The 20,821-nt window shown below is 32.3% G+C and overlaps 3 protein-coding genes across 5 annotated transcripts in view; 1 reads left to right on the forward strand and 2 right to left on the reverse strand.

Annotated features, from left to right (window-relative positions):
* Positions 1 to 1,174: 1,174 nt before the first annotated feature.
* Positions 1,175 to 3,319, reverse strand: LOC134236214 (uncharacterized). Its single transcript, XM_062718375.1, has one exon. The coding sequence runs from the start codon at positions 3,314 to 3,316 to the stop codon at positions 1,424 to 1,426; it is 1,893 nt and encodes a 630-aa protein (XP_062574359.1). The 5' UTR covers positions 3,317 to 3,319; the 3' UTR covers positions 1,175 to 1,423.
* Positions 3,320 to 9,797: 6,478 nt separating this feature from the next.
* LOC134236223 (uncharacterized) lies at positions 9,798 to 11,750 on the reverse strand. Its single transcript, XM_062718385.1, has one exon. The coding sequence runs from the start codon at positions 11,715 to 11,717 to the stop codon at positions 9,798 to 9,800; it is 1,920 nt and encodes a 639-aa protein (XP_062574369.1). The 5' UTR covers positions 11,718 to 11,750.
* An 8,165-nt stretch (positions 11,751 to 19,915) lies between these two features.
* The window catches only part of LOC134236221 (small conductance calcium-activated potassium channel protein 2-like), an 88,121-nt gene continuing 87,215 nt past the window's right edge, over positions 19,916 to 20,821 (forward strand). Inside the window, exon 1 of one of the 3 annotated variants that reach the window (XM_062718381.1) lies at positions 19,916 to 20,349. The gene's annotated coding sequence lies outside the window, so the exon portion shown is untranslated. The remainder of the gene's footprint in view (positions 20,350 to 20,821) is intronic. The other 2 variants (XM_062718379.1, XM_062718380.1) reach the window with 2 other exon arrangements.

A 20,821-nucleotide genomic window follows, 5' to 3' on the forward strand; every position in this document is an offset into this window, starting at 1 on the left:
AGATTATTTAAATATACATTATCCTTTGAGAAATATACTTTTATTTTATCGTTAAAATTTCTGAGGATTTTTTTGTAAATTTAGAACTTGTAATGCCAGGCTCCCTATTGAAACAGAGAGATGGCATGGTATTCATAGAAAATTAAGACTCTGTAACCCATGTAAGTGTAAAGAAACTGGTGATAAGTTTCTGTATTTTTTCAATTGTACTGAACAAGTTTTAAAACAAGGTTAAATATTATACTCAGTATTTATCTAATTATTATAATGTAAATCCAAATGTATATAAATTTGAGAATCAGTTTAAAACCACAAAGAAGCAACAGTTGATAAAAGTTTGTAAATGTATACAAAAGATTGAGAGAGTCCCTCTCCTGATAAAATTTTCCCCACCCTATGTGCATTGTCTTATGTATTTGTATTAGTAATTGTTCTCTACAACATTAACAAGTTTTATAAGAAAAAATTAGAGTCATTTTAATTTTTTAGTAGAATCAGTGAAATCAATCTTAAATTTTGTTTCTTCGTCATGATAATTAAAATTGATTGATATATTGAATCAAAAGACTGAAAATACGAAGCATTTTTTTTTATAAACTAGTATTAGTAGATTTTATTTGTGTGACAAATTGGTGGTTGTTACTATTGAAAAGTGGTCGTCCTTCATGCAAGCACAAAATAGCACGGGGGAAAAGACATTAGAGTTCTTTCTTTTCACATACTTTAAAATAAATTATTTGTCAAATTTTATTTTTTTAAATTCAATAACGGGATTAAAGGAATCAAATATGAACAAGATAAAATTTACAATACATTTTGTTTTAAAATATAATTTTTAATGAACGTTTAGAATTGCGAAATTTGTTTTCTCTCAGAGCGGGGGATTGACTTGTCCGTGCCTTTTACACCCTCATTATTCGCAAAATAATGACTGGACCGCTAATCGATCTCATTTAATCATAATTCCATCGGACAAGACGTTAAATGGTGCCCCATGTCAAAGATGAAACCCCCCTTGGCACGTGAAAGATCTTTCTCTGTACTTCGAAAATGAGTAGACTCACTGGAGACCGCCAGAGAAACCAAAATCTTTCAAAATCCGATTATTTTAACTGATAATCTGCCGAACATGGCTGAAAAATTGCCGACTCGGCGTTAAAAAATATACAATCAATCAACAATTTATCATCAATTTATTTATCAATAGACTAATTTGAATAAATTCTTCCTACACAGAACACGTATTTGCATATCGATTTAAGTGAGAAGCATGAATTTATACGATGGTTTACACATTTTGCCACAAATGTTGTTTAAATAGGTCAAAATTCCACATTTATTATTTTCAAAACAAACAATTTTTATGAACAATTTCATGATTATCAATTAAGCACATGGAAGAAGTACTTGTTACGGTATATGCTTAAATGAATTCAAATATTTTCACTCGACCATCTTCTTCACCGACAAAAAATTTGTTGCCGTCTACCTGAAATTTTATGCACTGTGGTTGCTGTACTCCTTCCAGAATCCGGAGCTGTTCACCGGCTGGCGACAGTATATGAATATTATTGCTGTCTTTGCCGTTTACGTATATATTTTCAAATTTATCGAGTGTCAAACCATATGGTCGTTGTAGTTTTTCATGTGTATATGAGAATAGAACGTATCCCGTTTTGTCTTGTTTCCTCACTATGTATTGATTATAACTAGAGTAAATAATATTTTCTTCCGCGTCCATTGCTACATCATAAACCGAAGACAAGTCAGACGAAATTCTCTGTGGTTCATAATTTTTATTTAGGACTTGTAATTCGTCTTTAGATCCCAGTGCTATAGTACTACCTGATTTCGATATTCCACAACACCTGAATGAGAGGTTAAAGTTTCTTTCAACTGTAAAAGTCTTAATTTCCATAACTAGAATTTGGTTTGCATCATCAAGTGTCACATGCATGTGATTTTCTCCAAAGAGTTCCATGTCCCAGGGTGAGTGTTCAAGGGACACTTCTTTCAAGACAGTCCCATCTGCTTTACATTTTATAAGTCTTTTTCTTCTATTGTCAGCCAAGATAAGTTCACCATTTTTTAAGAAACACCCTCCCCTAAAATCAGCACCATCAATCTTAAATTCGTATATCATTTGAATTTCTTGACTTTTTAAAACTGTTTCATTTAGATTTACAGGTCTCTGTCGTTCATTTGCAGTAATTTTTGAAAGACAAGTTAAATTAACAAGACTTTTAACATCGTCATGCATTGTGGTTTGGATTTCGGCTTCGAACTTTGAAATTCCAATTTTTTGCAAATGTTTACATATTTGTTCCAATTTAGCATAAGACAATGCAAAAACTGATTTTGATGAATCAGTGCTTGTTAAATTCTTTAATGTTGCTTCTTTCCAGTGACGTAAATAACATTGTTGCTGTTCTAAAGAATTTATTGACTTCTGTAGTTTTGCTTTGGCATCTTTTGATACATTTGCTATTTCATTTAAATGTTTTTCTTCCAATCTTTCAACATTCTTTATGATTGCCTCTTTTGACACGGAAACTTCTTCGGTAAATTTGTCCTGTACATTATCAATATCAACCATATTAGCCTTTTCTTCAGCAATGACTTTTTCAAGAATGGATTCAAGCTGATTTACATCCTCTTGCAAACGCTTGACTTTCTTAGATTCCATTAGTTTATCAGCAACTATCTCTAATGAATTAAGGTTCATACAACAACTATGATCTTTTGTTATACAAAGGACACAACATGGTTTGAAATGAGTTTCGCAGAACAATTCTAATTTTCTTCCCTCATGATCTTCACAATTTTCCAGTTGTTGCGTTAGCGGTAAAAGATCACTTATTTTATCCAGAGACACTTTCTGATGACTACGAGAGGGTCTGAATTTTAAGTGACTCTGAAAACAATTCTCACACATGGGTTCGGAGCAATCTTTACACCAACTGCCCGACGTATGCTCTTCTCCTTGTAAATTACAAGGAGTGCACGGAATTGAATTCAGAAATGCACATTTTTCTGCGATGGATCTTATAAATTGATTTTCTGGCAGTTTATCTGCCCATTCATTTGAGGAAAATTCTCCTACTTTTCCTGGAGCTGGGACAAATATTCGACATAACGGACATAGAAATCCAAGCTGGAATCCGTCAGAATCACTACATGAAGATTTAATATGAGTCTCTAAACATCTTTCACAGAATGTATGTGTGCAGGGTAAATACCTTGGTGATTTAAAATGCTCCAAACAAATAGAACACACCGTCAAATCACCTTGAAGATTTGGAAGCGCAGTTGCCATACCCCCTGTTGGTGTTGTGTTGTTTAAAACGAAAGTACAATTCTTGATAATGATTTTTTATCTTTTTTGTAATGCTGAACCCGATGATTTTTTTTTCCCTCTGACGATCATTTGCATGCGAATTCCTATCAAAAAATTCTATTGCCTTATAGAGCAAAGGTCACTGTGAAAGGTAACATTTGAGCAAATTACAATATCCTCCCCGCTTGTGGGAGGTTATATAGTGATTGAGGTGTTTGTCCGTCTGTCTGTACTCCGTCCGTCCGTCTTTTACGCTTTGAAGGTACTCATCTCTTATCTGAAACTCCTCTTTTACCACTGAATGGAATTTAATAAGAGTTCTTATATAATGCAATTGTGCACCTCCTATTTTACTTTTCGATCTGATACATCCCGAGTTTCCATAGCAAAACATTTACACTGTCATTCTTTCTATAATATTGAAGGGCACCCATCACTTATCCGCAACTCTTCCTATACCACTTGAAAAATACTTTCAGAGATTCTTTAATACATAATGCAATTGTGCATCTCCTATTTTACTTTTTGATATGGCACTTATTTCAGGTCTCCCAGAGCAAAACATGGACTTTGCCATTACAATCAAATGGGAGGCGGGGGTATCATTTAGTGATATCGATGCTCACAGTACCTCTAGTTTCATACAAACTTTAAAGATTTATAATCATTGCTAATAAAGAAGCAGACTAGTCCATATTCACCATCCTGACCAGAAAGAATTCCTTCTCAGTTTTATACAAGCCAAAAATTCTCGACAATTTTCCACAGCAATGGAAACAATAAAAGTTTGCTTGTTGCAAGTCACGCCCCCTCCCTTTCCCACTACGCTGGAGATCGACAATTACAGCTAGGCAGCTTGATCCAAGTTTCTATTTTTTCAGTTAAAGAAAAAAAACTTCTACCACATGTACAGCTCTTAATATGTCCTGAAGATCTGTGGAAGCCATTATTTATCTAGAAAGTACATGAATTATTCTAGGCGCAGGTATCAACAGTTTAAATTTGACTGGAAGAAAATATAAAAGAATTCTCAAAAGAAAGTAAATACAGTGCAGTAATCTTCTCAATAATCGTGCCCGTTTATTTTCACGATAAAAAAATTTTTTTTTTAATTTGAGCCCATAGTGCCGAGTGTAGAACTACCTTAAGTAACATAGTTGTGTATGAAAAAAATTACATAAATTAACATTTTACATATGGCCATAAAATTTCGAAAATAGGTCACCATGACCTACTTTTTGATTGATGTTCTCCAAAGACCCAAGATGCATTAACTGACAAAGTTTGTTGATAAGAAGCCAATTATTACCAGAGATATTTGAATATAGCCATAACATTTCAAAAGTAGGTCATAGTAACCTACTTTTGATTGACATTGTTTGAGGACCCAAGATACAACAACTGACAAATTTTGATGACCATAGGTCTGCAAGTATCAAATTCAAGCTCTTTAAACAATTTGAAAACAATGACTGCAAAATTTAACCAGAAGTCTCTGTTGAGACTGTAGCTCTACTGATTTGTACTTATAATAAAGAGAAAAGTAGCAGTTGATACTTAAAACTTTACAAAATCAATAAATAGAATAATGATCCTTGATTAAGTCTCTTTTTGAGGCAAGATTGCAAAAAGACTACAACTGTATGAGTAGCTTTTAATAAAATTTTACAGAATTTTCAATTTAAATTTCTAAGGCAACATAAATCATCAAAATCAAAAACTCACTTACAATGCACATATGAATTTACATGTATATATATGTGCGTTACTTGGATGTTATGTTTTTTATGCTTGTGAATGTAGATTTACTCTTTTGTGCTTAGAAAAGATGTACAATTATGTTTAAGTTGTTGAAATTTCCACTATGGATATAGGTATTGTTAGGAATAAAAGAAATAATCGGTTGAATTTATCACTGAAAGTGATACTATAAGAACCAGACCACATGGTTATAAAGAGATTTTTACTACAATAAGAGAAAGTTGGACCTGTGTATACTGGTGGTAGGTAAAAAAGACACTGGAACTGAAGTATCTGAAAAACCAAAATGTAATATTCATCTTTCATATCTTATTAATTCTGATTAATATTTATTTCAATCCCGTGACATACTATTTCAAAAAAATAATGATCGTTTTTTTTAAGTTGGATAATTTCATTCAAAAAGTCTAGTACTTCCCAGTACATGTGTTGACCTTTCCTCTTTTTTGACCTGATTTTTAATTAGATTTTTCTTTTGTTAAATTAATTTGGCCAGTTGCGTATGCAAGAAATCGTCATGAAATATTATATTTTGATGTACGAGGGTTGTCCCAAAAAGTCGAAGACAATGTTAATAACTTTTTTAACACGCAACCAATACTAACCAAATTTTGCAGATACAAAATACTTTCTATTTTCTTTAAAATAGTAAATTCTTAAATATATATCTTTCATTTTAATTGTATTGGGACGATTTATATATTAATAATTCATGATATTTGTCTATAAAATATTAGTATGTATCTCTGATACCTTTCGTAAATTTGTTTAATGTTTTATGTATCTCGTGTACCATTAAACCATTATGTTTTGTTTGATCAGTTGGTCAGTTTAACATTTTGAGAATGTTTTTCCAAACTCATGTTTTTCTTCTAGATCTTAATTTGACAGTTTGAATACTTAATGACATCTGTGAAATTTCTTTCATAACATTGTCAGATATATGACCAATATTTGTCTTTTCATCTTTAATTACAGCCCAGAGGACCGGGCTGTTCTATGCATATAAGCTTAATTTTTGGTGTATGGAATTGAAGTGGGAGAAGCTATTTAGAATTAAACGTTATTAATACATTAAATAATATACTACATCAGAATTTTCTTTCCCTTTATAATTACGAGATACACAGTTTATTTATTTCCATAAAGTGCATTTTTGAAATGTTATGTTTTCATATTAAAATATATCAAGTTGCTTATCATTAACTATTAAAATCAAAGTACTGAAAGTACTGAATCGAGGTGACGTCTTCCAGAAAAATTTGAAATTCACCCCCAAGTAACTGGCATATACAAAAATTTTAATCTAGGAGAAATCCCAATGAAAATCACTGGAAAGAAAAAAGTGACCAACACGACAATGCATTTTGTAACTTATATGATGTATAAAAAGTGAACTTAACTATACTATACTAACTATACTAAAGTGAATAGTTATCCTTCAGTACCCGTCACCATAGGAGGAAAATACCTCGCATTTCTCTTCAAATTATAGTTTGATTTGTTTCTTGTTATACAGTAGCTGCAGATCTGTAGCTCTCTGAATAATTTGACAGACCGGAGAGCTACAGTGCCACCCATTGAAAAACTGTTTATTTATTGCACAAAAAGAAGTGCGCTGTTTCTCTGTTTATTTCTCCGTGTTTTTAAACTGTCATCTCAAAATATTACTAACCATGTGTTCCTAACATATTCTTTCACTGTTTTCACAACAAAACGTTCCTTAAAATTATTTTTAATAGCCCTCCTGGTCCTGAAATTGAGATCATCAAACATATCGTCTATTTATAATGCAATTTTCGTTTGCAAAATAATTCAATCCAACGCAGTTCGTGCAGATGTCAACTACGAGAGTACTTCATAGAGGAGTAAGGAATTTTTTTAAAATGTATCTTTTTTGCGATTGAGGTAAGAATTTGGAAGAACTAATCCAGAACTAAGCACAACTTTTTGTGCGCAATAAATATACAGTTTTTTTTTTTCAATGGATGGCACTGTAGCTCTCCGGTCTGTCAAAATATTTTTTTGAAGAGATACAGATTTACAGCTAGTTACACAGTAATAAGGATGAACATTATATTTATTGATATTAACAAAAAAGTGCAGACACTGGGCTTACATAAAACACTAAATAAAATAAGTATCCTGCCAGTATCATTTTGTCCAATGTATCCTAACTCTGTCACTAAGGTTCTCTACAATATGCCAACGTATTAAAGAACCCCCCTTAGTTAAACTTTTCATGAACTTTGTATGAAAAAAATAATGTACGTGTCATATATTTTTGAAATTGCAGCATGAAGGCTCTGGGGCCATAAAACTTAGATGAGCTCACTCTTGATCTCAGTCTCACTTTTCTACAAATACATGTACTAGTAATTCTTTATAAGTAAAAGTGAAATTAGATCAAAAGTGCCCCGGAGCAAGGAAACAACATTTAACATTGATGCAGCTAGCATTTCATACGATCAAACACCCTCTCTTTAGTATTTTTTTTTGCCAAGAGCAGGCCCAGTTTGACATTTTAAAGAAAAGTATAAATTCTGCATTTTAAAATTTGACTTTCCAAATAGTAGATTAGGGGATTGAATTCGCCCATCAAATCAAAATCTATATTATTAGCTTTAAGATTTAAAATATAACTATCAAATTAAAATACTTAGCATAAGGTACATGTATAGTTTAAAAATATATTATTTCAAATTTTCCAGTTACAAGGCATATAAATGTCTACTGTAACAGCTTGAAAACAAATTATTCGCTATTATCAATCTAAAGTGTTTACATCCTCTTCAAAGTTCATTTTCAAATTCCTTATAATAACTTTCTTTTTTGTAAATTCTTAAAATTATGAATACCGGTAACAGAAACCACATAATAACAACTTTATTACAAGTATAAATTATAATGTAAACTAAATTAATAGCTCTAAAATTTACATGCATGTCTCTATTTACAGCATGATTCAATCGTTTTAACAATAGAAATGATCTACCTTCGGTATGACATCAATAGATGTTTAGCTGTGTTAACGTTGCGTTTTGTCGTGAATAACGTGTAACAATGTAATTTTTCATATGCGGAATCCTAAATTCTAGAGGAGTTCCAACAGAGTATTCGATGAAGTGGTCATTACTCATTAGCATGTAGCGAAATAGGTACAGGTGCCCCGCTGTTATTCACCTTTTTCAACAGTGATAGCACCAAACAGATTTATAAGATCGGGACGATATTTTTAGGTTCTAAACAGATTTTTTTAATGAATTACAAAAACAGAAGGGTGAAAATAACTTCGCTTTTGTGATAATTTACGGTGAAGTGCGAAAACAACTTCGTTTTTATAATAATTTACGGTGAATTTTGGAGCTCAATGGGGACTATTGCGCCGCAAACGCCTCTATGTTAACCCCAAATTTATTTAATTGCATGTTTCAATTCAAGCAGAACGCTTCCTTCTGTTTTGTTTCAGTGTATACTGTTCTGTTCTCTCCCTTGCCTGCGATCGACTTTCAATACACATACAGGTAGGTCACGATCCCTGCTGCAGCCAGTTGTTTACATTTTACCCTCGCTAAAATAGTTCAGAGCGTAGGGATACTTCATATCTTATTCCCACTCAGGAACTTGTATTTAGTTTTTGTAAATCCATAAAAACACTACTTCCTGCTTGGAAATTAAATTAAATGCATTGTAGATCTTGTTTTGCGACTGAAATTCTGATTTTAATACATGTATAATCAGGGGACTATATTTCTTAGAGAACTGATAAAAATTAACGTTTTAATATTTCCAATCAATCTTGCAAGTGCTATTGTTTACATATTAGCAACCTATCTCTGATTTGATCCTTGCCTTCTAAGGTATCATATTTTAACAACAAGATTACTGATCTGTCCCAAAGATCGAAGATCAATAACAAAATGTAAATGGTAGTGATCAAAGGGGTCCGCCATTAAGCTATAGAGCAGCTATCGAGGCTGACTTACGTCACCTCGAAAAACGACAGTTCCCTCTTTTTACAATATCAAATTTTACAGATCGCATTAGCTAGTCTTCGATTTCTCTTGAATTGCAGCTCAAAGTTATTCAATCAAACAAATGAAAATCAATTATCAAGTTATTTTATAGTTTCAATATACTTAGTAATTGTATTTTGTTTTTTGGCAAAGAGACCGATCTCATCACTTTCCTTTCGAAAATTTTAACTAAAATTAGAGTAAAGCGAATCCTGAAATTATAAACTGATGGAATAAGAACAAAGACATATAGTAAATATACAATTTATTTAATTAACAAGTTTTTTCCATAAATAATTAGGCCTATTTTACTTCACAAGATTTTATACTTAATGTATACAAGATAAATGACAAAATGAGGAATACTTTGGTCTCTTCGGTATGTACGTGTATGCTAGAATGAGTTTATTAGTTTACTATATTATTCAATATTATCAAATGTAAGAACTACTGTAAAATCACTTATTTCATAGGGACGAATTTTCGAGGTTTGAGGAAAAAATACATGTATTAGTTTGTGAGGATTTGATTTCGATGTTTAAGAACGTTTAGAAGTAAAGCATACGAAATTTTACTTTTCGTGGTTGTCATAAATTCATGGGTCTCTTCATACCTTGAAAACAACAAAAATAACCCCCCACCCCCACCCCCCCCAAAAAAAAATTTCACAGTATTTTACTCATTTATCGAGAAGTTGTTAATTCAAATATCTTCACTTTGCCTCTACTTTCACCAACAAAAAATCTGTTGGTACCGTCCTGGAATTTTATGCACCTTGGGTTTTCCACGCCTTCTAGAATTCTTACCTTCTCACCACTTCTGGATAATATATGAATATTGTTGCTCCTGCTTCCATTTACATAAATAAATCCTGCTCGATCTATTGTTAATCCATAAGGGCGTTTCAGATCCTTATTTTCATATGTGAACAAGATGTTCCCTTCCATATCTTGTTTTGTGACTGTGTCTTTTGAGTAGCTTGTGAAAATGACATTGTTCTCACTGTCTATTTCTACGTCGTCAGTATTTTCTAAATAGTTTATAGACTTGTCTTTTGCAAAGTTTTGAAAAATTTCCACAGAATCACGAGCCCCAATAGCAATCGTGCATCCAAGCATCGATATTCCATAACAGTGACAACCAACATCCACAGTTTCCTTAACTTCAAACAAATCCGAAGCAAGTTTTACGATTTTCTTTTCTTGAGGAAGTGATACAAGTACTTCTTTCTCACTGTTGGAACACACATCCCACGGGGATCCTGGTAAATATAACTCTCTCAAAACAACACCATCAAAATTACACAAAACACACCTTTTCATGTCTGCTAATAATAATTGGTCATCTTTATAAAATATACCACCATGAAACCTAGCAGCAGGAATCTCAAATTCCGAGATCTTTTTTACCGTAGCATTTTTCATGTTGTAATAATCTTGCGGTACTAATGATTTATATTCCTGTACAAATATTTCAGCAAGTTGACATGAATCGAGCAGGTTTCGTAAATTATCTAGTAATTTGGTTTCTATATGAATATTTAACTTTGCATTGTCCAGATTTATCAAATGTTCATGAATTTGTTTCATTTTGCAATATGACAAAGCTAATTTATTTTTTGACGATTCTTTATCTGACAAATTCTTCTGCAATGACTCTTTCCAATATTGAAGAAAAAGTGGCCTCTGCTCAAACGAATCAATGGATTTTTGAAGCTTTGATTTAGATTCCTTTGAGGCTTTTGTGAGTTCATTTAAGTGTGTTTCTTCCAGACATTTAACAGCCTCAATGATTTTCGAGGACATCTTCGAAATTTCTTTTGAAAAATTGTCAGAAAGATCATCGATCTCATCAATGTTAGTCTTTTCTTCTCTTATTATTCTTTCGAAAAAGTCTTGTAATTGCTCTACATCATCTTGCAATATTTGAACCTTTGAAGACCCAATATAATTTGTGAGTTCATCTGAGAATTCCTCTATCTGACAGAAACACCTGCAGCTAGGATGTTCTTTTGCTACACAAACGGAACAACATGGAACAAGATGAGCTTCGCAAAACAATTCCAATCTTCGACCATCGTGATTCTCGCAGTTTTCTAGAACTGACGCAGGATACTCATACATATTGGACATTGGCTTTTGCATATCAGTGAGTAAAGATACTTCATGATGACGAGATGGACGTGCTTTTTTGTGACAGTTAACACATTCAGCACAAAGCGCCTCAGAACATTCCTTACACCAGCTATTAGCTTTCACCTCCTCACCGTCTTCGTCACAAGGACTACACAGAATGGCCCCCAAACTCGAATAATTTTCAGCAATTGTAGCAATAAATTTGTTTTTAGGGAATCTGACTGCCCAATCATTATAAGAATACAGAGCCATTCTACCTGGTGCAGGTATGAACACGCGACAGAGAGGGCAAGGAAATCCAAGTGGTGAATCGCGCCCAGAACATAAGGATTTTATATAAGTCGATAAACAATCTTGGCAAAACGTGTGTGAACACGGTAAACATCTTGGTAATTTGTATTGTCCCATGCATATAGAACATACCGCCAAACCGAAATTTTCTCCCTCTTCCGTGTTTGCCGTTGCCATATCTTTTCGGTGAAATTGTTTAAACGAAAGTAAGAAAAACATTCGTGTATCATGAACCCGATTGAAAATTAATACAAAAAACTACATCTGCAGAACTATAGCTCTCCGAAAAAATATTTTGACAGACCAGATAGCTACAGTGCCACCCATTGAAAAAAACATATATATATTGCGCACAAAATTTGCGCTTGATTCTACATCAGTTTTTCCAAATTCTTTACTCAATTGCAAAAAAGCTAAATTTCAAACAATTCCTTACTTCTCCATCAATACCTCTCCTAATTGACATCTGCACGAAGCACGTTAGACAGAATTATCTTTCAAACCAAAATGGCAATGTAAGTAGACGAAATTTTCGATGATCTCAATTTCAGGGCTAGGAGGGCTACTAACATCAATTATAAGCAATGTTTTGTTGTACAAACAGTGAAAAAATATGTTAGAAACACACGGTTAGTAATATTTTGAGATGACGGTTTAAAAAACACTAAGAAATAAATCGAGAAACAGCACACCTTTTTTGTGTGCAATAAATATACAGTTTTTTCAATGGGTGGCACTGTAGCTCTCCGGTCTGTCAATTTTTTTTTCGAAGAGCTACAGTTCTGCAGCTACATCAAGAAGAATTTGCTCTTTCTGATGAAAATTTATATAAGATCGATAACTGACCCCAGTTTTTATACGAAATTAGGGGGAAAACTTTGTTTTTTAATAATTTGATAGCATTTATTTGCTTTACTTTGTATAAATGTAAGATGAAAAGTAGAAAACAACATGAAAAATTCTCCGAAAAAAATGTTCTACATAGACGGTACTGAAATCTATGCTTTATATTTAAATGATGTCCTTAGTAATATTGCTCAGATAAGAAGTAATATTTATCACGGTTTAGCTGATTTTGTTCGTTATTTAGTAATATTTCATGTAAATTAGTTGAATCTGATTGGTCGAGAAACATTTGTTAAAAAACACTATCACCCGCTGAATAATGAAGCCGCGTCCTCCAGTGTAGCAACAGTCAACACTGCTTGACGACGGGTATGGTTGTCCGTTCTACTCACAATTATTTATTTTCACTCCACTAAAATTATTTTTACTGCAGTAAAAATAAAACACTGGTCATTGCTACTCACAATTAAATATTTTTACTCCAGTAAAATTATTTTTACCCCAGTTAAAATCATTTACTTTGTCACTGAAGTAAGAATACTTTATGGCCACATTACTCACAATTAATTCATTTTACTGCAGTAAAAATATAACACTGACCATCTAACTCACAAATAAATTATTTTTACTGCATTAAAAAATTAACACTGGCCATTTCTACTCACAATTAAATATTTTTACTGGAGTAAAAATCAACCAATAGCAAAGTATGTTATGAAACTTAAAACAAGGAAAATAGAGGCATGACATACGTAAGACATCACAAATAAAAGGAAAATATGAAAGAGGAATTTGTAAGAAGAAATAAACACACAGTCAATGACTGTGTGCGTTTAGCAGCTTTTTCCTTCTTATGTGTCTTTTTTCTTTCCAAAGTTATAGTATTTTTAGTCTAGATAATTTCGAATGTATCGTATACAGTGTAGGTATTGTAGACATATGTTCAAACAAGATAAGAAGATATAGATCAATATCAGTTACTTTCTGATATCTATATTCTGTGCAAAAACGAGGGGAAAAATAATATGATAAAGTAAAAATTTAATCAACGATAATACACCTCTAGGCTTAGCACACAATACTGTGTATACATGTGGTGTAAATGTAACTCAGGCTACATTGTAAATATAGTCTTTAGGAAAATTGAATAAAGAAAGATAAGTATATAAAGACCAAGTTAAACCTAAAGGATTTCTTAAATAATTATGTATTTAATCCAGGATTTCTCTAGTGGTTTCAGGTAATTTGTATTCTCACTCAATAATTCTCCCATTTACCCCAAAAGGTCTTCTTTGAAATGAAAATAAAAAAAAATAATTGTATTGTAATGGTGAAATTTGTATTTGTTTATAGCTAGATTAAATATTGAAGTATGGCTTAAATGTTTGTAAATGAACTATATTTTAGGTCAATTTCGTTGTTGACCTGTGGGTCACCGAATTTCTTACATGGACTGTGATTGGTTAATTTTTACTTCAGTAAAAATATTTAATTGTAAGTAGATATAGCCAGTGTTATATTTTTACTTCAGTAATAATATTTTTACAGGAGTAAAATTAATAAATTGTGAGTTAAATGGCTACATTGCATTTTTACTCCAGTAAAGGAGTAAATTATTTTTACTGGAGTAAAAATATTTTTACTGGAGTGAAAATATTTAATTGTGAGTAGCAATGGCCAGTGTTCTATTTTTACTACAGTAAAAATAATTTTAGTGGACGAAAATAAATAATTGTGAGTAGAACGGCCAACCATAGAAGGGTGATATTCCAAAAAATAGCGACTGCGCAGAATTTATGCGCGCACGGTTCACTATAATATGTATTTGTATTAAACATTCAGTATAATATAATAAATATTGCATGTAAGTTGAGTGTAACATTAACAATTTTCATCCCTCCAAAACCATTGTCAACCCAGGCTGCGCCTCAGTTGACAATGGTTTTCTTGGGGTGAAAATTTTCAATGTTACACTCAACTACATGCAGTACTAGTATTTATATACTAATATCTAATGTGGTGTTAATATTGATACTGTGATATGTTTGCAACCTGTTATGATTAAAAAAAAAACAGAAAAAAATTGAACCGAATGAATTGGCTGTTTCTCATATACATGCATGTATAGATGTTTGTAACGTAAAATACCAAGATAAATGACAATTTCTTGGTATTGAAATGCATTCAAATTGAATATGAAATAAATACTTATGAAACGGGTTTGGATTCTATTCTATTAAAATTGCATTTTATATTGGGGTAATAAGCAGTCAATTTTAACAAAGGAGTATATAAGACATGAATCTGAAGAACAACAAAACCAGTATTTGTCTTATTTGTTCGGAATCATCTTCAGGTTGTGTAGTTACAAATTTGTTTAAATCATACAGTGAAGGACTTTTAGGTAAGTGTTGGATAGCTTAGATTCAAATTTGTTTAGACAAAAGGCCATTGGGAAGAGGTAGAGGCTGCAATGGGAAAGTTTAACAAGTGAGATATACAATGTATATATATATAGAAAGAAATCCTTTCATAAGTTACAAGTCCACTATAATCAATTAAATCACCTTCTTTAAAATGATTTTTTTTAATGTTATAAGCCCCGGAGTTAATACTGGTCTAAATTTTACATACTGCATTTTCTCCAGAACAGCAGGGTCATGTTGATTGTTTTATTATTAATGCATCCCGATGCTGTGTGGATTCAACTTTGATTTTACCACGGATCCCTGTTGTCTAGACTTTAGTGTACGATATGGAGCTAATCTTTTGAAATGAAAGAGTGATCTTTTAAATAAAATCTATTTTATTGAGAACAGAATAGCTGGTCCCAAATTCACAGGTGAACGTTGTAACCATGGGTCTTTTGCTCTTTGGTATGAGGGAAACTCCCTAGTAAATTCATCCCTGGAGTTATGCTTTTTAGACGTACATAGACTCTCGATTTATCTGTTGTAGCTGTTATTACAAAGGCAAAAGAAAAATAAACGTTAAAACAAAATATATTTTCAGAAACTTTGTGGAAATATATTTTGTTGCAGATAAACCAAATCAATCATGGCTATCTTATTTAATTCTTTGCGTCACACGAGGGAGAACACATAGACTGAGATTTCAGAGATAAAATGTTTACTTACAAGACAGTATTTTCATTATTTTCCATGGGTGCCACTTACACTTTGTTGCAAAAATTAAGAATTAATGAGATGGGAAAATAAGTAACATACTCTTTACTGACTTATTTTTTCAGTTTTAGTTATTTTATATCGCAATAATCGGGGGAGCCACACTATAAAAGAGGCACAAGTTTCTACTGAGGGTAATAGCTTTTGCCTCAATAACAATTACGACGTCAAAAATTGATATCGATTTTTTGAAATAAAAGACCAAGTGTAATCAATAAGCATCAATAATCTTCAACCGACGAGCAAGATTATAAAAATATGAAAGATCTTATCAAGGTAGCTAGTCTCGGATCTCTCTTGAATCGCAGATCAAAAATAATTTTCAAGAGATAAAAATCAAATTTAATACGAATGTAAGTCTTACTAAAGTCTTTAATCTATGTTACACAGAGGAGATCGATAATCTATCATTTTCCCTTGAAAGGATGCAGGTTTAATTAATTAGAATGTAATTAGTATTTTTAATCTTTTATCTATATATATAAGGTATCGTATTTTTCTGCGAATTCCACATGGACGAATAATTAGTTTTACTTCAATGCAATAAGGATTATACAGGCTTTTTTGTCCTTTTTCAATCAAATCTTTTTCTTCATGTAGTTCCAATCCCAAGTTCTTAGTCTCCCAAATTCTTATTCTCCATTGTAAATTGGGAATGTGTTTCTATATTCATGACATTCATTACATGTATAAATGACTTGAAAAGTAACAAATAAATTACTGCACTCGATTTTTGTTTGATTGTTCGTTTTTTAACCTCTGTTTTTCTCGTATCTGTACATTGTTTCACTTGTATAGTTTATGCAAAAAGCTGGCAGTTCGCAGTAATTAAGCAGTTGCCAATAAGCAGTTGGCTGTCGTATATGGAATTCTATAATTAGGAAATCTTTAAAATTTTAACAAAACGTTTGACTTTCAGTAACAAACTTCTCAACCCAGTCGTAGATGGTTATTAGTTTACTCTTATCAAGAAATCCCCCCACACTGCATACAGGCGCGGATCAAAGAATTTTTTCCGGGTGGAATCCACCAGAGTAAAAAAAAATTCCAACCCAGAAAAAAAGGTCCAAGCATTTCCCAAACGTGAAAAAACTTATTTGAAAATTCAGGGGGGGGGGGTCTCTAGATTCGTGATTGGCATATTTTCCTTAACTTACCATTAGCACTATTTCAGTTTCCAGTAAATTAATTACTTTTTCTATATATACTTAAAAGATATATTGGATATTTTGAAATGAACAAGAGTTTCTTGTTTAAAAATGTATCAAATCTGTATGTCTTCTTATTTGTTGATTTATTTTTATCTTCTTACGAATCACCAGCAGATATTACAATTTTATAAATAATTTTTAACATTATTGCGTATAAGCTGCATTAACGTTCATAAAATAAAATCGATGAAACATCTTCACTGCATGTGTAAGATATGTAGCCATTTTATGTAATACATCGTATTGTAAATAGGCCATTAGTTGAGTTTCTTTTCTATATAATTACATGTATTTACATTCACTGAGTTTACTATAGCCTGTGAATGCTTTATGTATGATATTTCACCTGTCGGATAGAATGAGTACTTGTTGCTAATCTCCTTTTCATAAATGAATTAATCTATTGATATTCACATCTCCCTGAGCACAAAGTTAATCGATGCGACATTTTGTATATAATATCAATATATTAATTTCTTTAATTCTCCATAACGCTTGGATAGATGAAACATATGGAGATAATGAACAGTATTCCACATCAAAAGTCCATAAAACAATACGAAATAGGAGCAGAGCAAACACGGAGCTCCAAAACGTCAGAGGTGGGATCAGGTGCCATGGATATAAAAATTGTAAAGAGTGGTAATTTCGACGTTTGATAAAATATATTTATATATATTTGTTAATAGTATTTTAAAATATATCTTCAGTTAAAGAAATTGAAGAAAAAAAAAATTATATATGCTTTACTCCATTCGACAAAACAAATTTTAAAAAAACAACAGCCGCATATAAAGTACCACTAGCTATATACTGTTTTTGAGAATTATTTTTTGCTCCCTGTTTTGATGAAATTTATTCATTGTCTCCCATATATTGTAATACAGGTAATATTGGTTTTTGGCCTCCCAGTAATTGTATCTCTTAGATTTTTAGGTAACATGAATCACTCCACTAAAATTAGTGCAATCTTTAAAAATCTTTTTCTTGGACATCAAGCAGTCAAACTGTTGGTATTAATGCAATGAGCATTGAGTCCTCTACCAAAATTGTGAAATTTATGGCCCCTGGGTCATGGGTTCTAGTGCTAGGGCGGGGCTATATAGATTATATAGTGAAAACGCATCATTTCTTTTAAAATCTTCTCTGCTCCTGGGTATCAAATTAACTAATTAAGAACAAAACCATGATGAGCAAGAGTGCCTCTTCCAAAATTGTGAATTTTAATGCCCCAGGGTCAGGGTTCTGGTGTTAGGGCGGGGCTCTATTGATTATATAGTGAAAATGCATTAAATCTTTGAAAATCTTCTCTGCTCCTGGGTATTGAATAAACTAAGTACATATGAGCAAGAATACCTCTTCCAAAATTGTGAATTTTATGGCCCCAGGATCAAGGGGTTCTGGTGTAAGGATGGGGTTCTATTGATTATATAGTGAAAATACATGAATTCTTTGAAAATCTTCTTCTCTGCTCCTCGGTATTTATCAAAAATTTTTGATAAGCAAGTGTGCCTTTTCAAAAATTGTGCCTTGTGTGGACCTAGGGTCAGGGGTTCATGTGTGGTAGGGCCACTGCTGATTATTGCTGAATAATATTGATTAATTGAAATGCATTTATTTGTCCCCCACCCTGTCTATGGGTATTAAGTACTCAAACTAAGCGATTGCGAAGTGTACAGTTTTGATGAGCAATGGTGCCTCTTTCAAAATTGTGAATGCCATGACATCTAGCTTACAACATGAACCAAATTCAATCATTGGAAAGTTGTTGCATGATGTTCAGGTGACCTATAAGGCCCATGGGCCTCTTGTTTCAGATATTAGCCCTACTATATATACAAAGCAGAAAAAAATTAACACAATTTTCATTACATCTAATCATATCTTATCATATTCCTTGGCTTCTATAGTTGAAAGGGGTCGTCTTGTTTCAGTTCTTTATATTGTGTGTTTTAAGGCTCCATCCATTAAAAAATTCTTTCGTTGGATACCTGTGTTTTATAATATTCAGTTGCATATTAAAAAAAACAACAAAATATACATTTGATCATGTTACTGAATACTCGTATCAGACTCAGAATAAACTGCTAATAGAGAAAAATTAACACTGCAACAATTAAGTTCGAACAGGACAGAGTTCGGACTTTTAGGTACCCTGGATTTTGGTGAGATTTTTTATCCTGGCCTCATCATGTCAATCTTAAGTTCCACAAGTTTTCTTACATGTATAACTTTTTATAAAACTAAAAAAAACTAAAAATCCCATTGGAGAATTTTTTATCCCACCCAAAATTCCAACCAAATCCCATTACATGCCAAAACATAGGACATGTTACATCTTGTTTTGGCACTAGAAATTAAACATCATTTTTTAAGGTTAATTATCTTAATTTCTTATTTATTTAAGAGGTGATTGTGGGATAATTTCTCTTATGACATGCAAACACCTGGGATAAATCCTAGCTTCATCAATTAGTGGGATTTTTGTCCTGCATGGGAGAAATAATCCCATTTTGAAACAACCAAGGGATTTTTCTCATATGGGACAAATTTTCCCACAGTACTTTTTCTCCCATGGGATTTTGGTGGGATTTCAGGTGGGATAAAAAAATCCCGTTATTCTCCAATGGGATTTCAAGTTTTGGGAGAAGTTAATAAGAAAACTACAATATTGTGGAACTTAAGATTGACATAAGGTCAGGATTAAAAAATCCCATCAAACTCCAGGAAATATATGTCCTTTCAAAAGTATACATAAACTTCCTGACTTATATGTCGCAGTGTTAAATTAAATATCAGTGTCCACGGAAAAGGAAGAAACCACTTATATAAGTATCCTTGCAATGCTAAGAAACGACATTGTTATGGTACTAGGTTAAAACAATTGGCATCACTTGCAGTTAATGAAGCGCTGGATCCATAAAATGAGGTTTATTATCTTTAAATAAGACGTACTGTCTTACATCAGAACACGGAATTCTCTTGCATGAACATGGTAATAGAAGCAATAGATCAAAGTCACTATCGAAATTTATTCAGCCAACCAGGTCACTTCATCAAGAGAGACAATTCATTGCAGTCTGAGAGGGCCCATTTTGTGGAGTTTTAGAATTCGTTTTTTTTTCAGAGAAGATGGTGAGAAAGATCAATTGAAATAAATTACGCCACGCCGGAATGAATTGCCAATCACCGTTTATTGACGTAAGGTATAGTCAGGAACAGTGAGTACCATACATAGTGTAAGGAAACATACGATAAATACGGTATTGTTTTACGCAGTTTACAGGGATGTCGACTTTTAATTACATTGGTTCTAGTATGGAAAAATAACTCATATATTCGGAAACATTTTTTTCCGGGAGATCAAATGCACCTCTTCCTTTTTGGTGTTCCGTTTTAGATATTTTCAGGAAATACCATCTAATGAATTTTTAGTAATTGGTTCAAGGATTAATTATATATCGGCTGTACTCGTGATGTAATAGAGTGATTTTGCTTGGATATACAATAGATGCAGTGATAAGTTCTCACAATGCTGCAGGAGAGAATCTTAAGAAAGCGCCTATGGTAAGTGTTTGTTATCTGCCATCGTGTGTAATTGGTTGTTCATGTTCGCGAGAAAAGTGAAACAAGTGTGGGTGCAATAGCAAAGGCTGCAAAAGATCTCTTACTAGGTGAGTACATTTCTCTCTTTTGAGAGTCTGCCATTGCTATTTAACAAAATGAGATGTCTCTAGATATATATAAGTGGTTTATTTATATTTTTTCATAATAAAAGATTATGGTCGAATTATTGATCAAATATTTTAAGGATGCCTTTTTTTAAAAAGATACTTTGTTAAAACATCTGTTCTTATCAAATAATTATATATATGCCAAAAGAATTACCGGGTATTTTAATTTGTAAAGATTTGAAAATGTATGTTTCATAGATACTTAAAACCACTAATACAACCTAAGAAAAATAATAAAAGTAAATTCTCATTTGAAAGAAATCCGAAAAATCAAATACTAGTCATGAATTGACCTTTCTTTGACT

This window comes from Saccostrea cucullata, unplaced genomic scaffold, assembly GCF_032062105.1.
Source record: "Saccostrea cucullata isolate Sc308-1 unplaced genomic scaffold, CSIRO_AGI_Scuc_v1 ctg172, whole genome shotgun sequence".
In the NCBI taxonomy this organism is placed as follows: domain Eukaryota; kingdom Metazoa; phylum Mollusca; class Bivalvia; order Ostreida; family Ostreidae; genus Saccostrea; species Saccostrea cuccullata.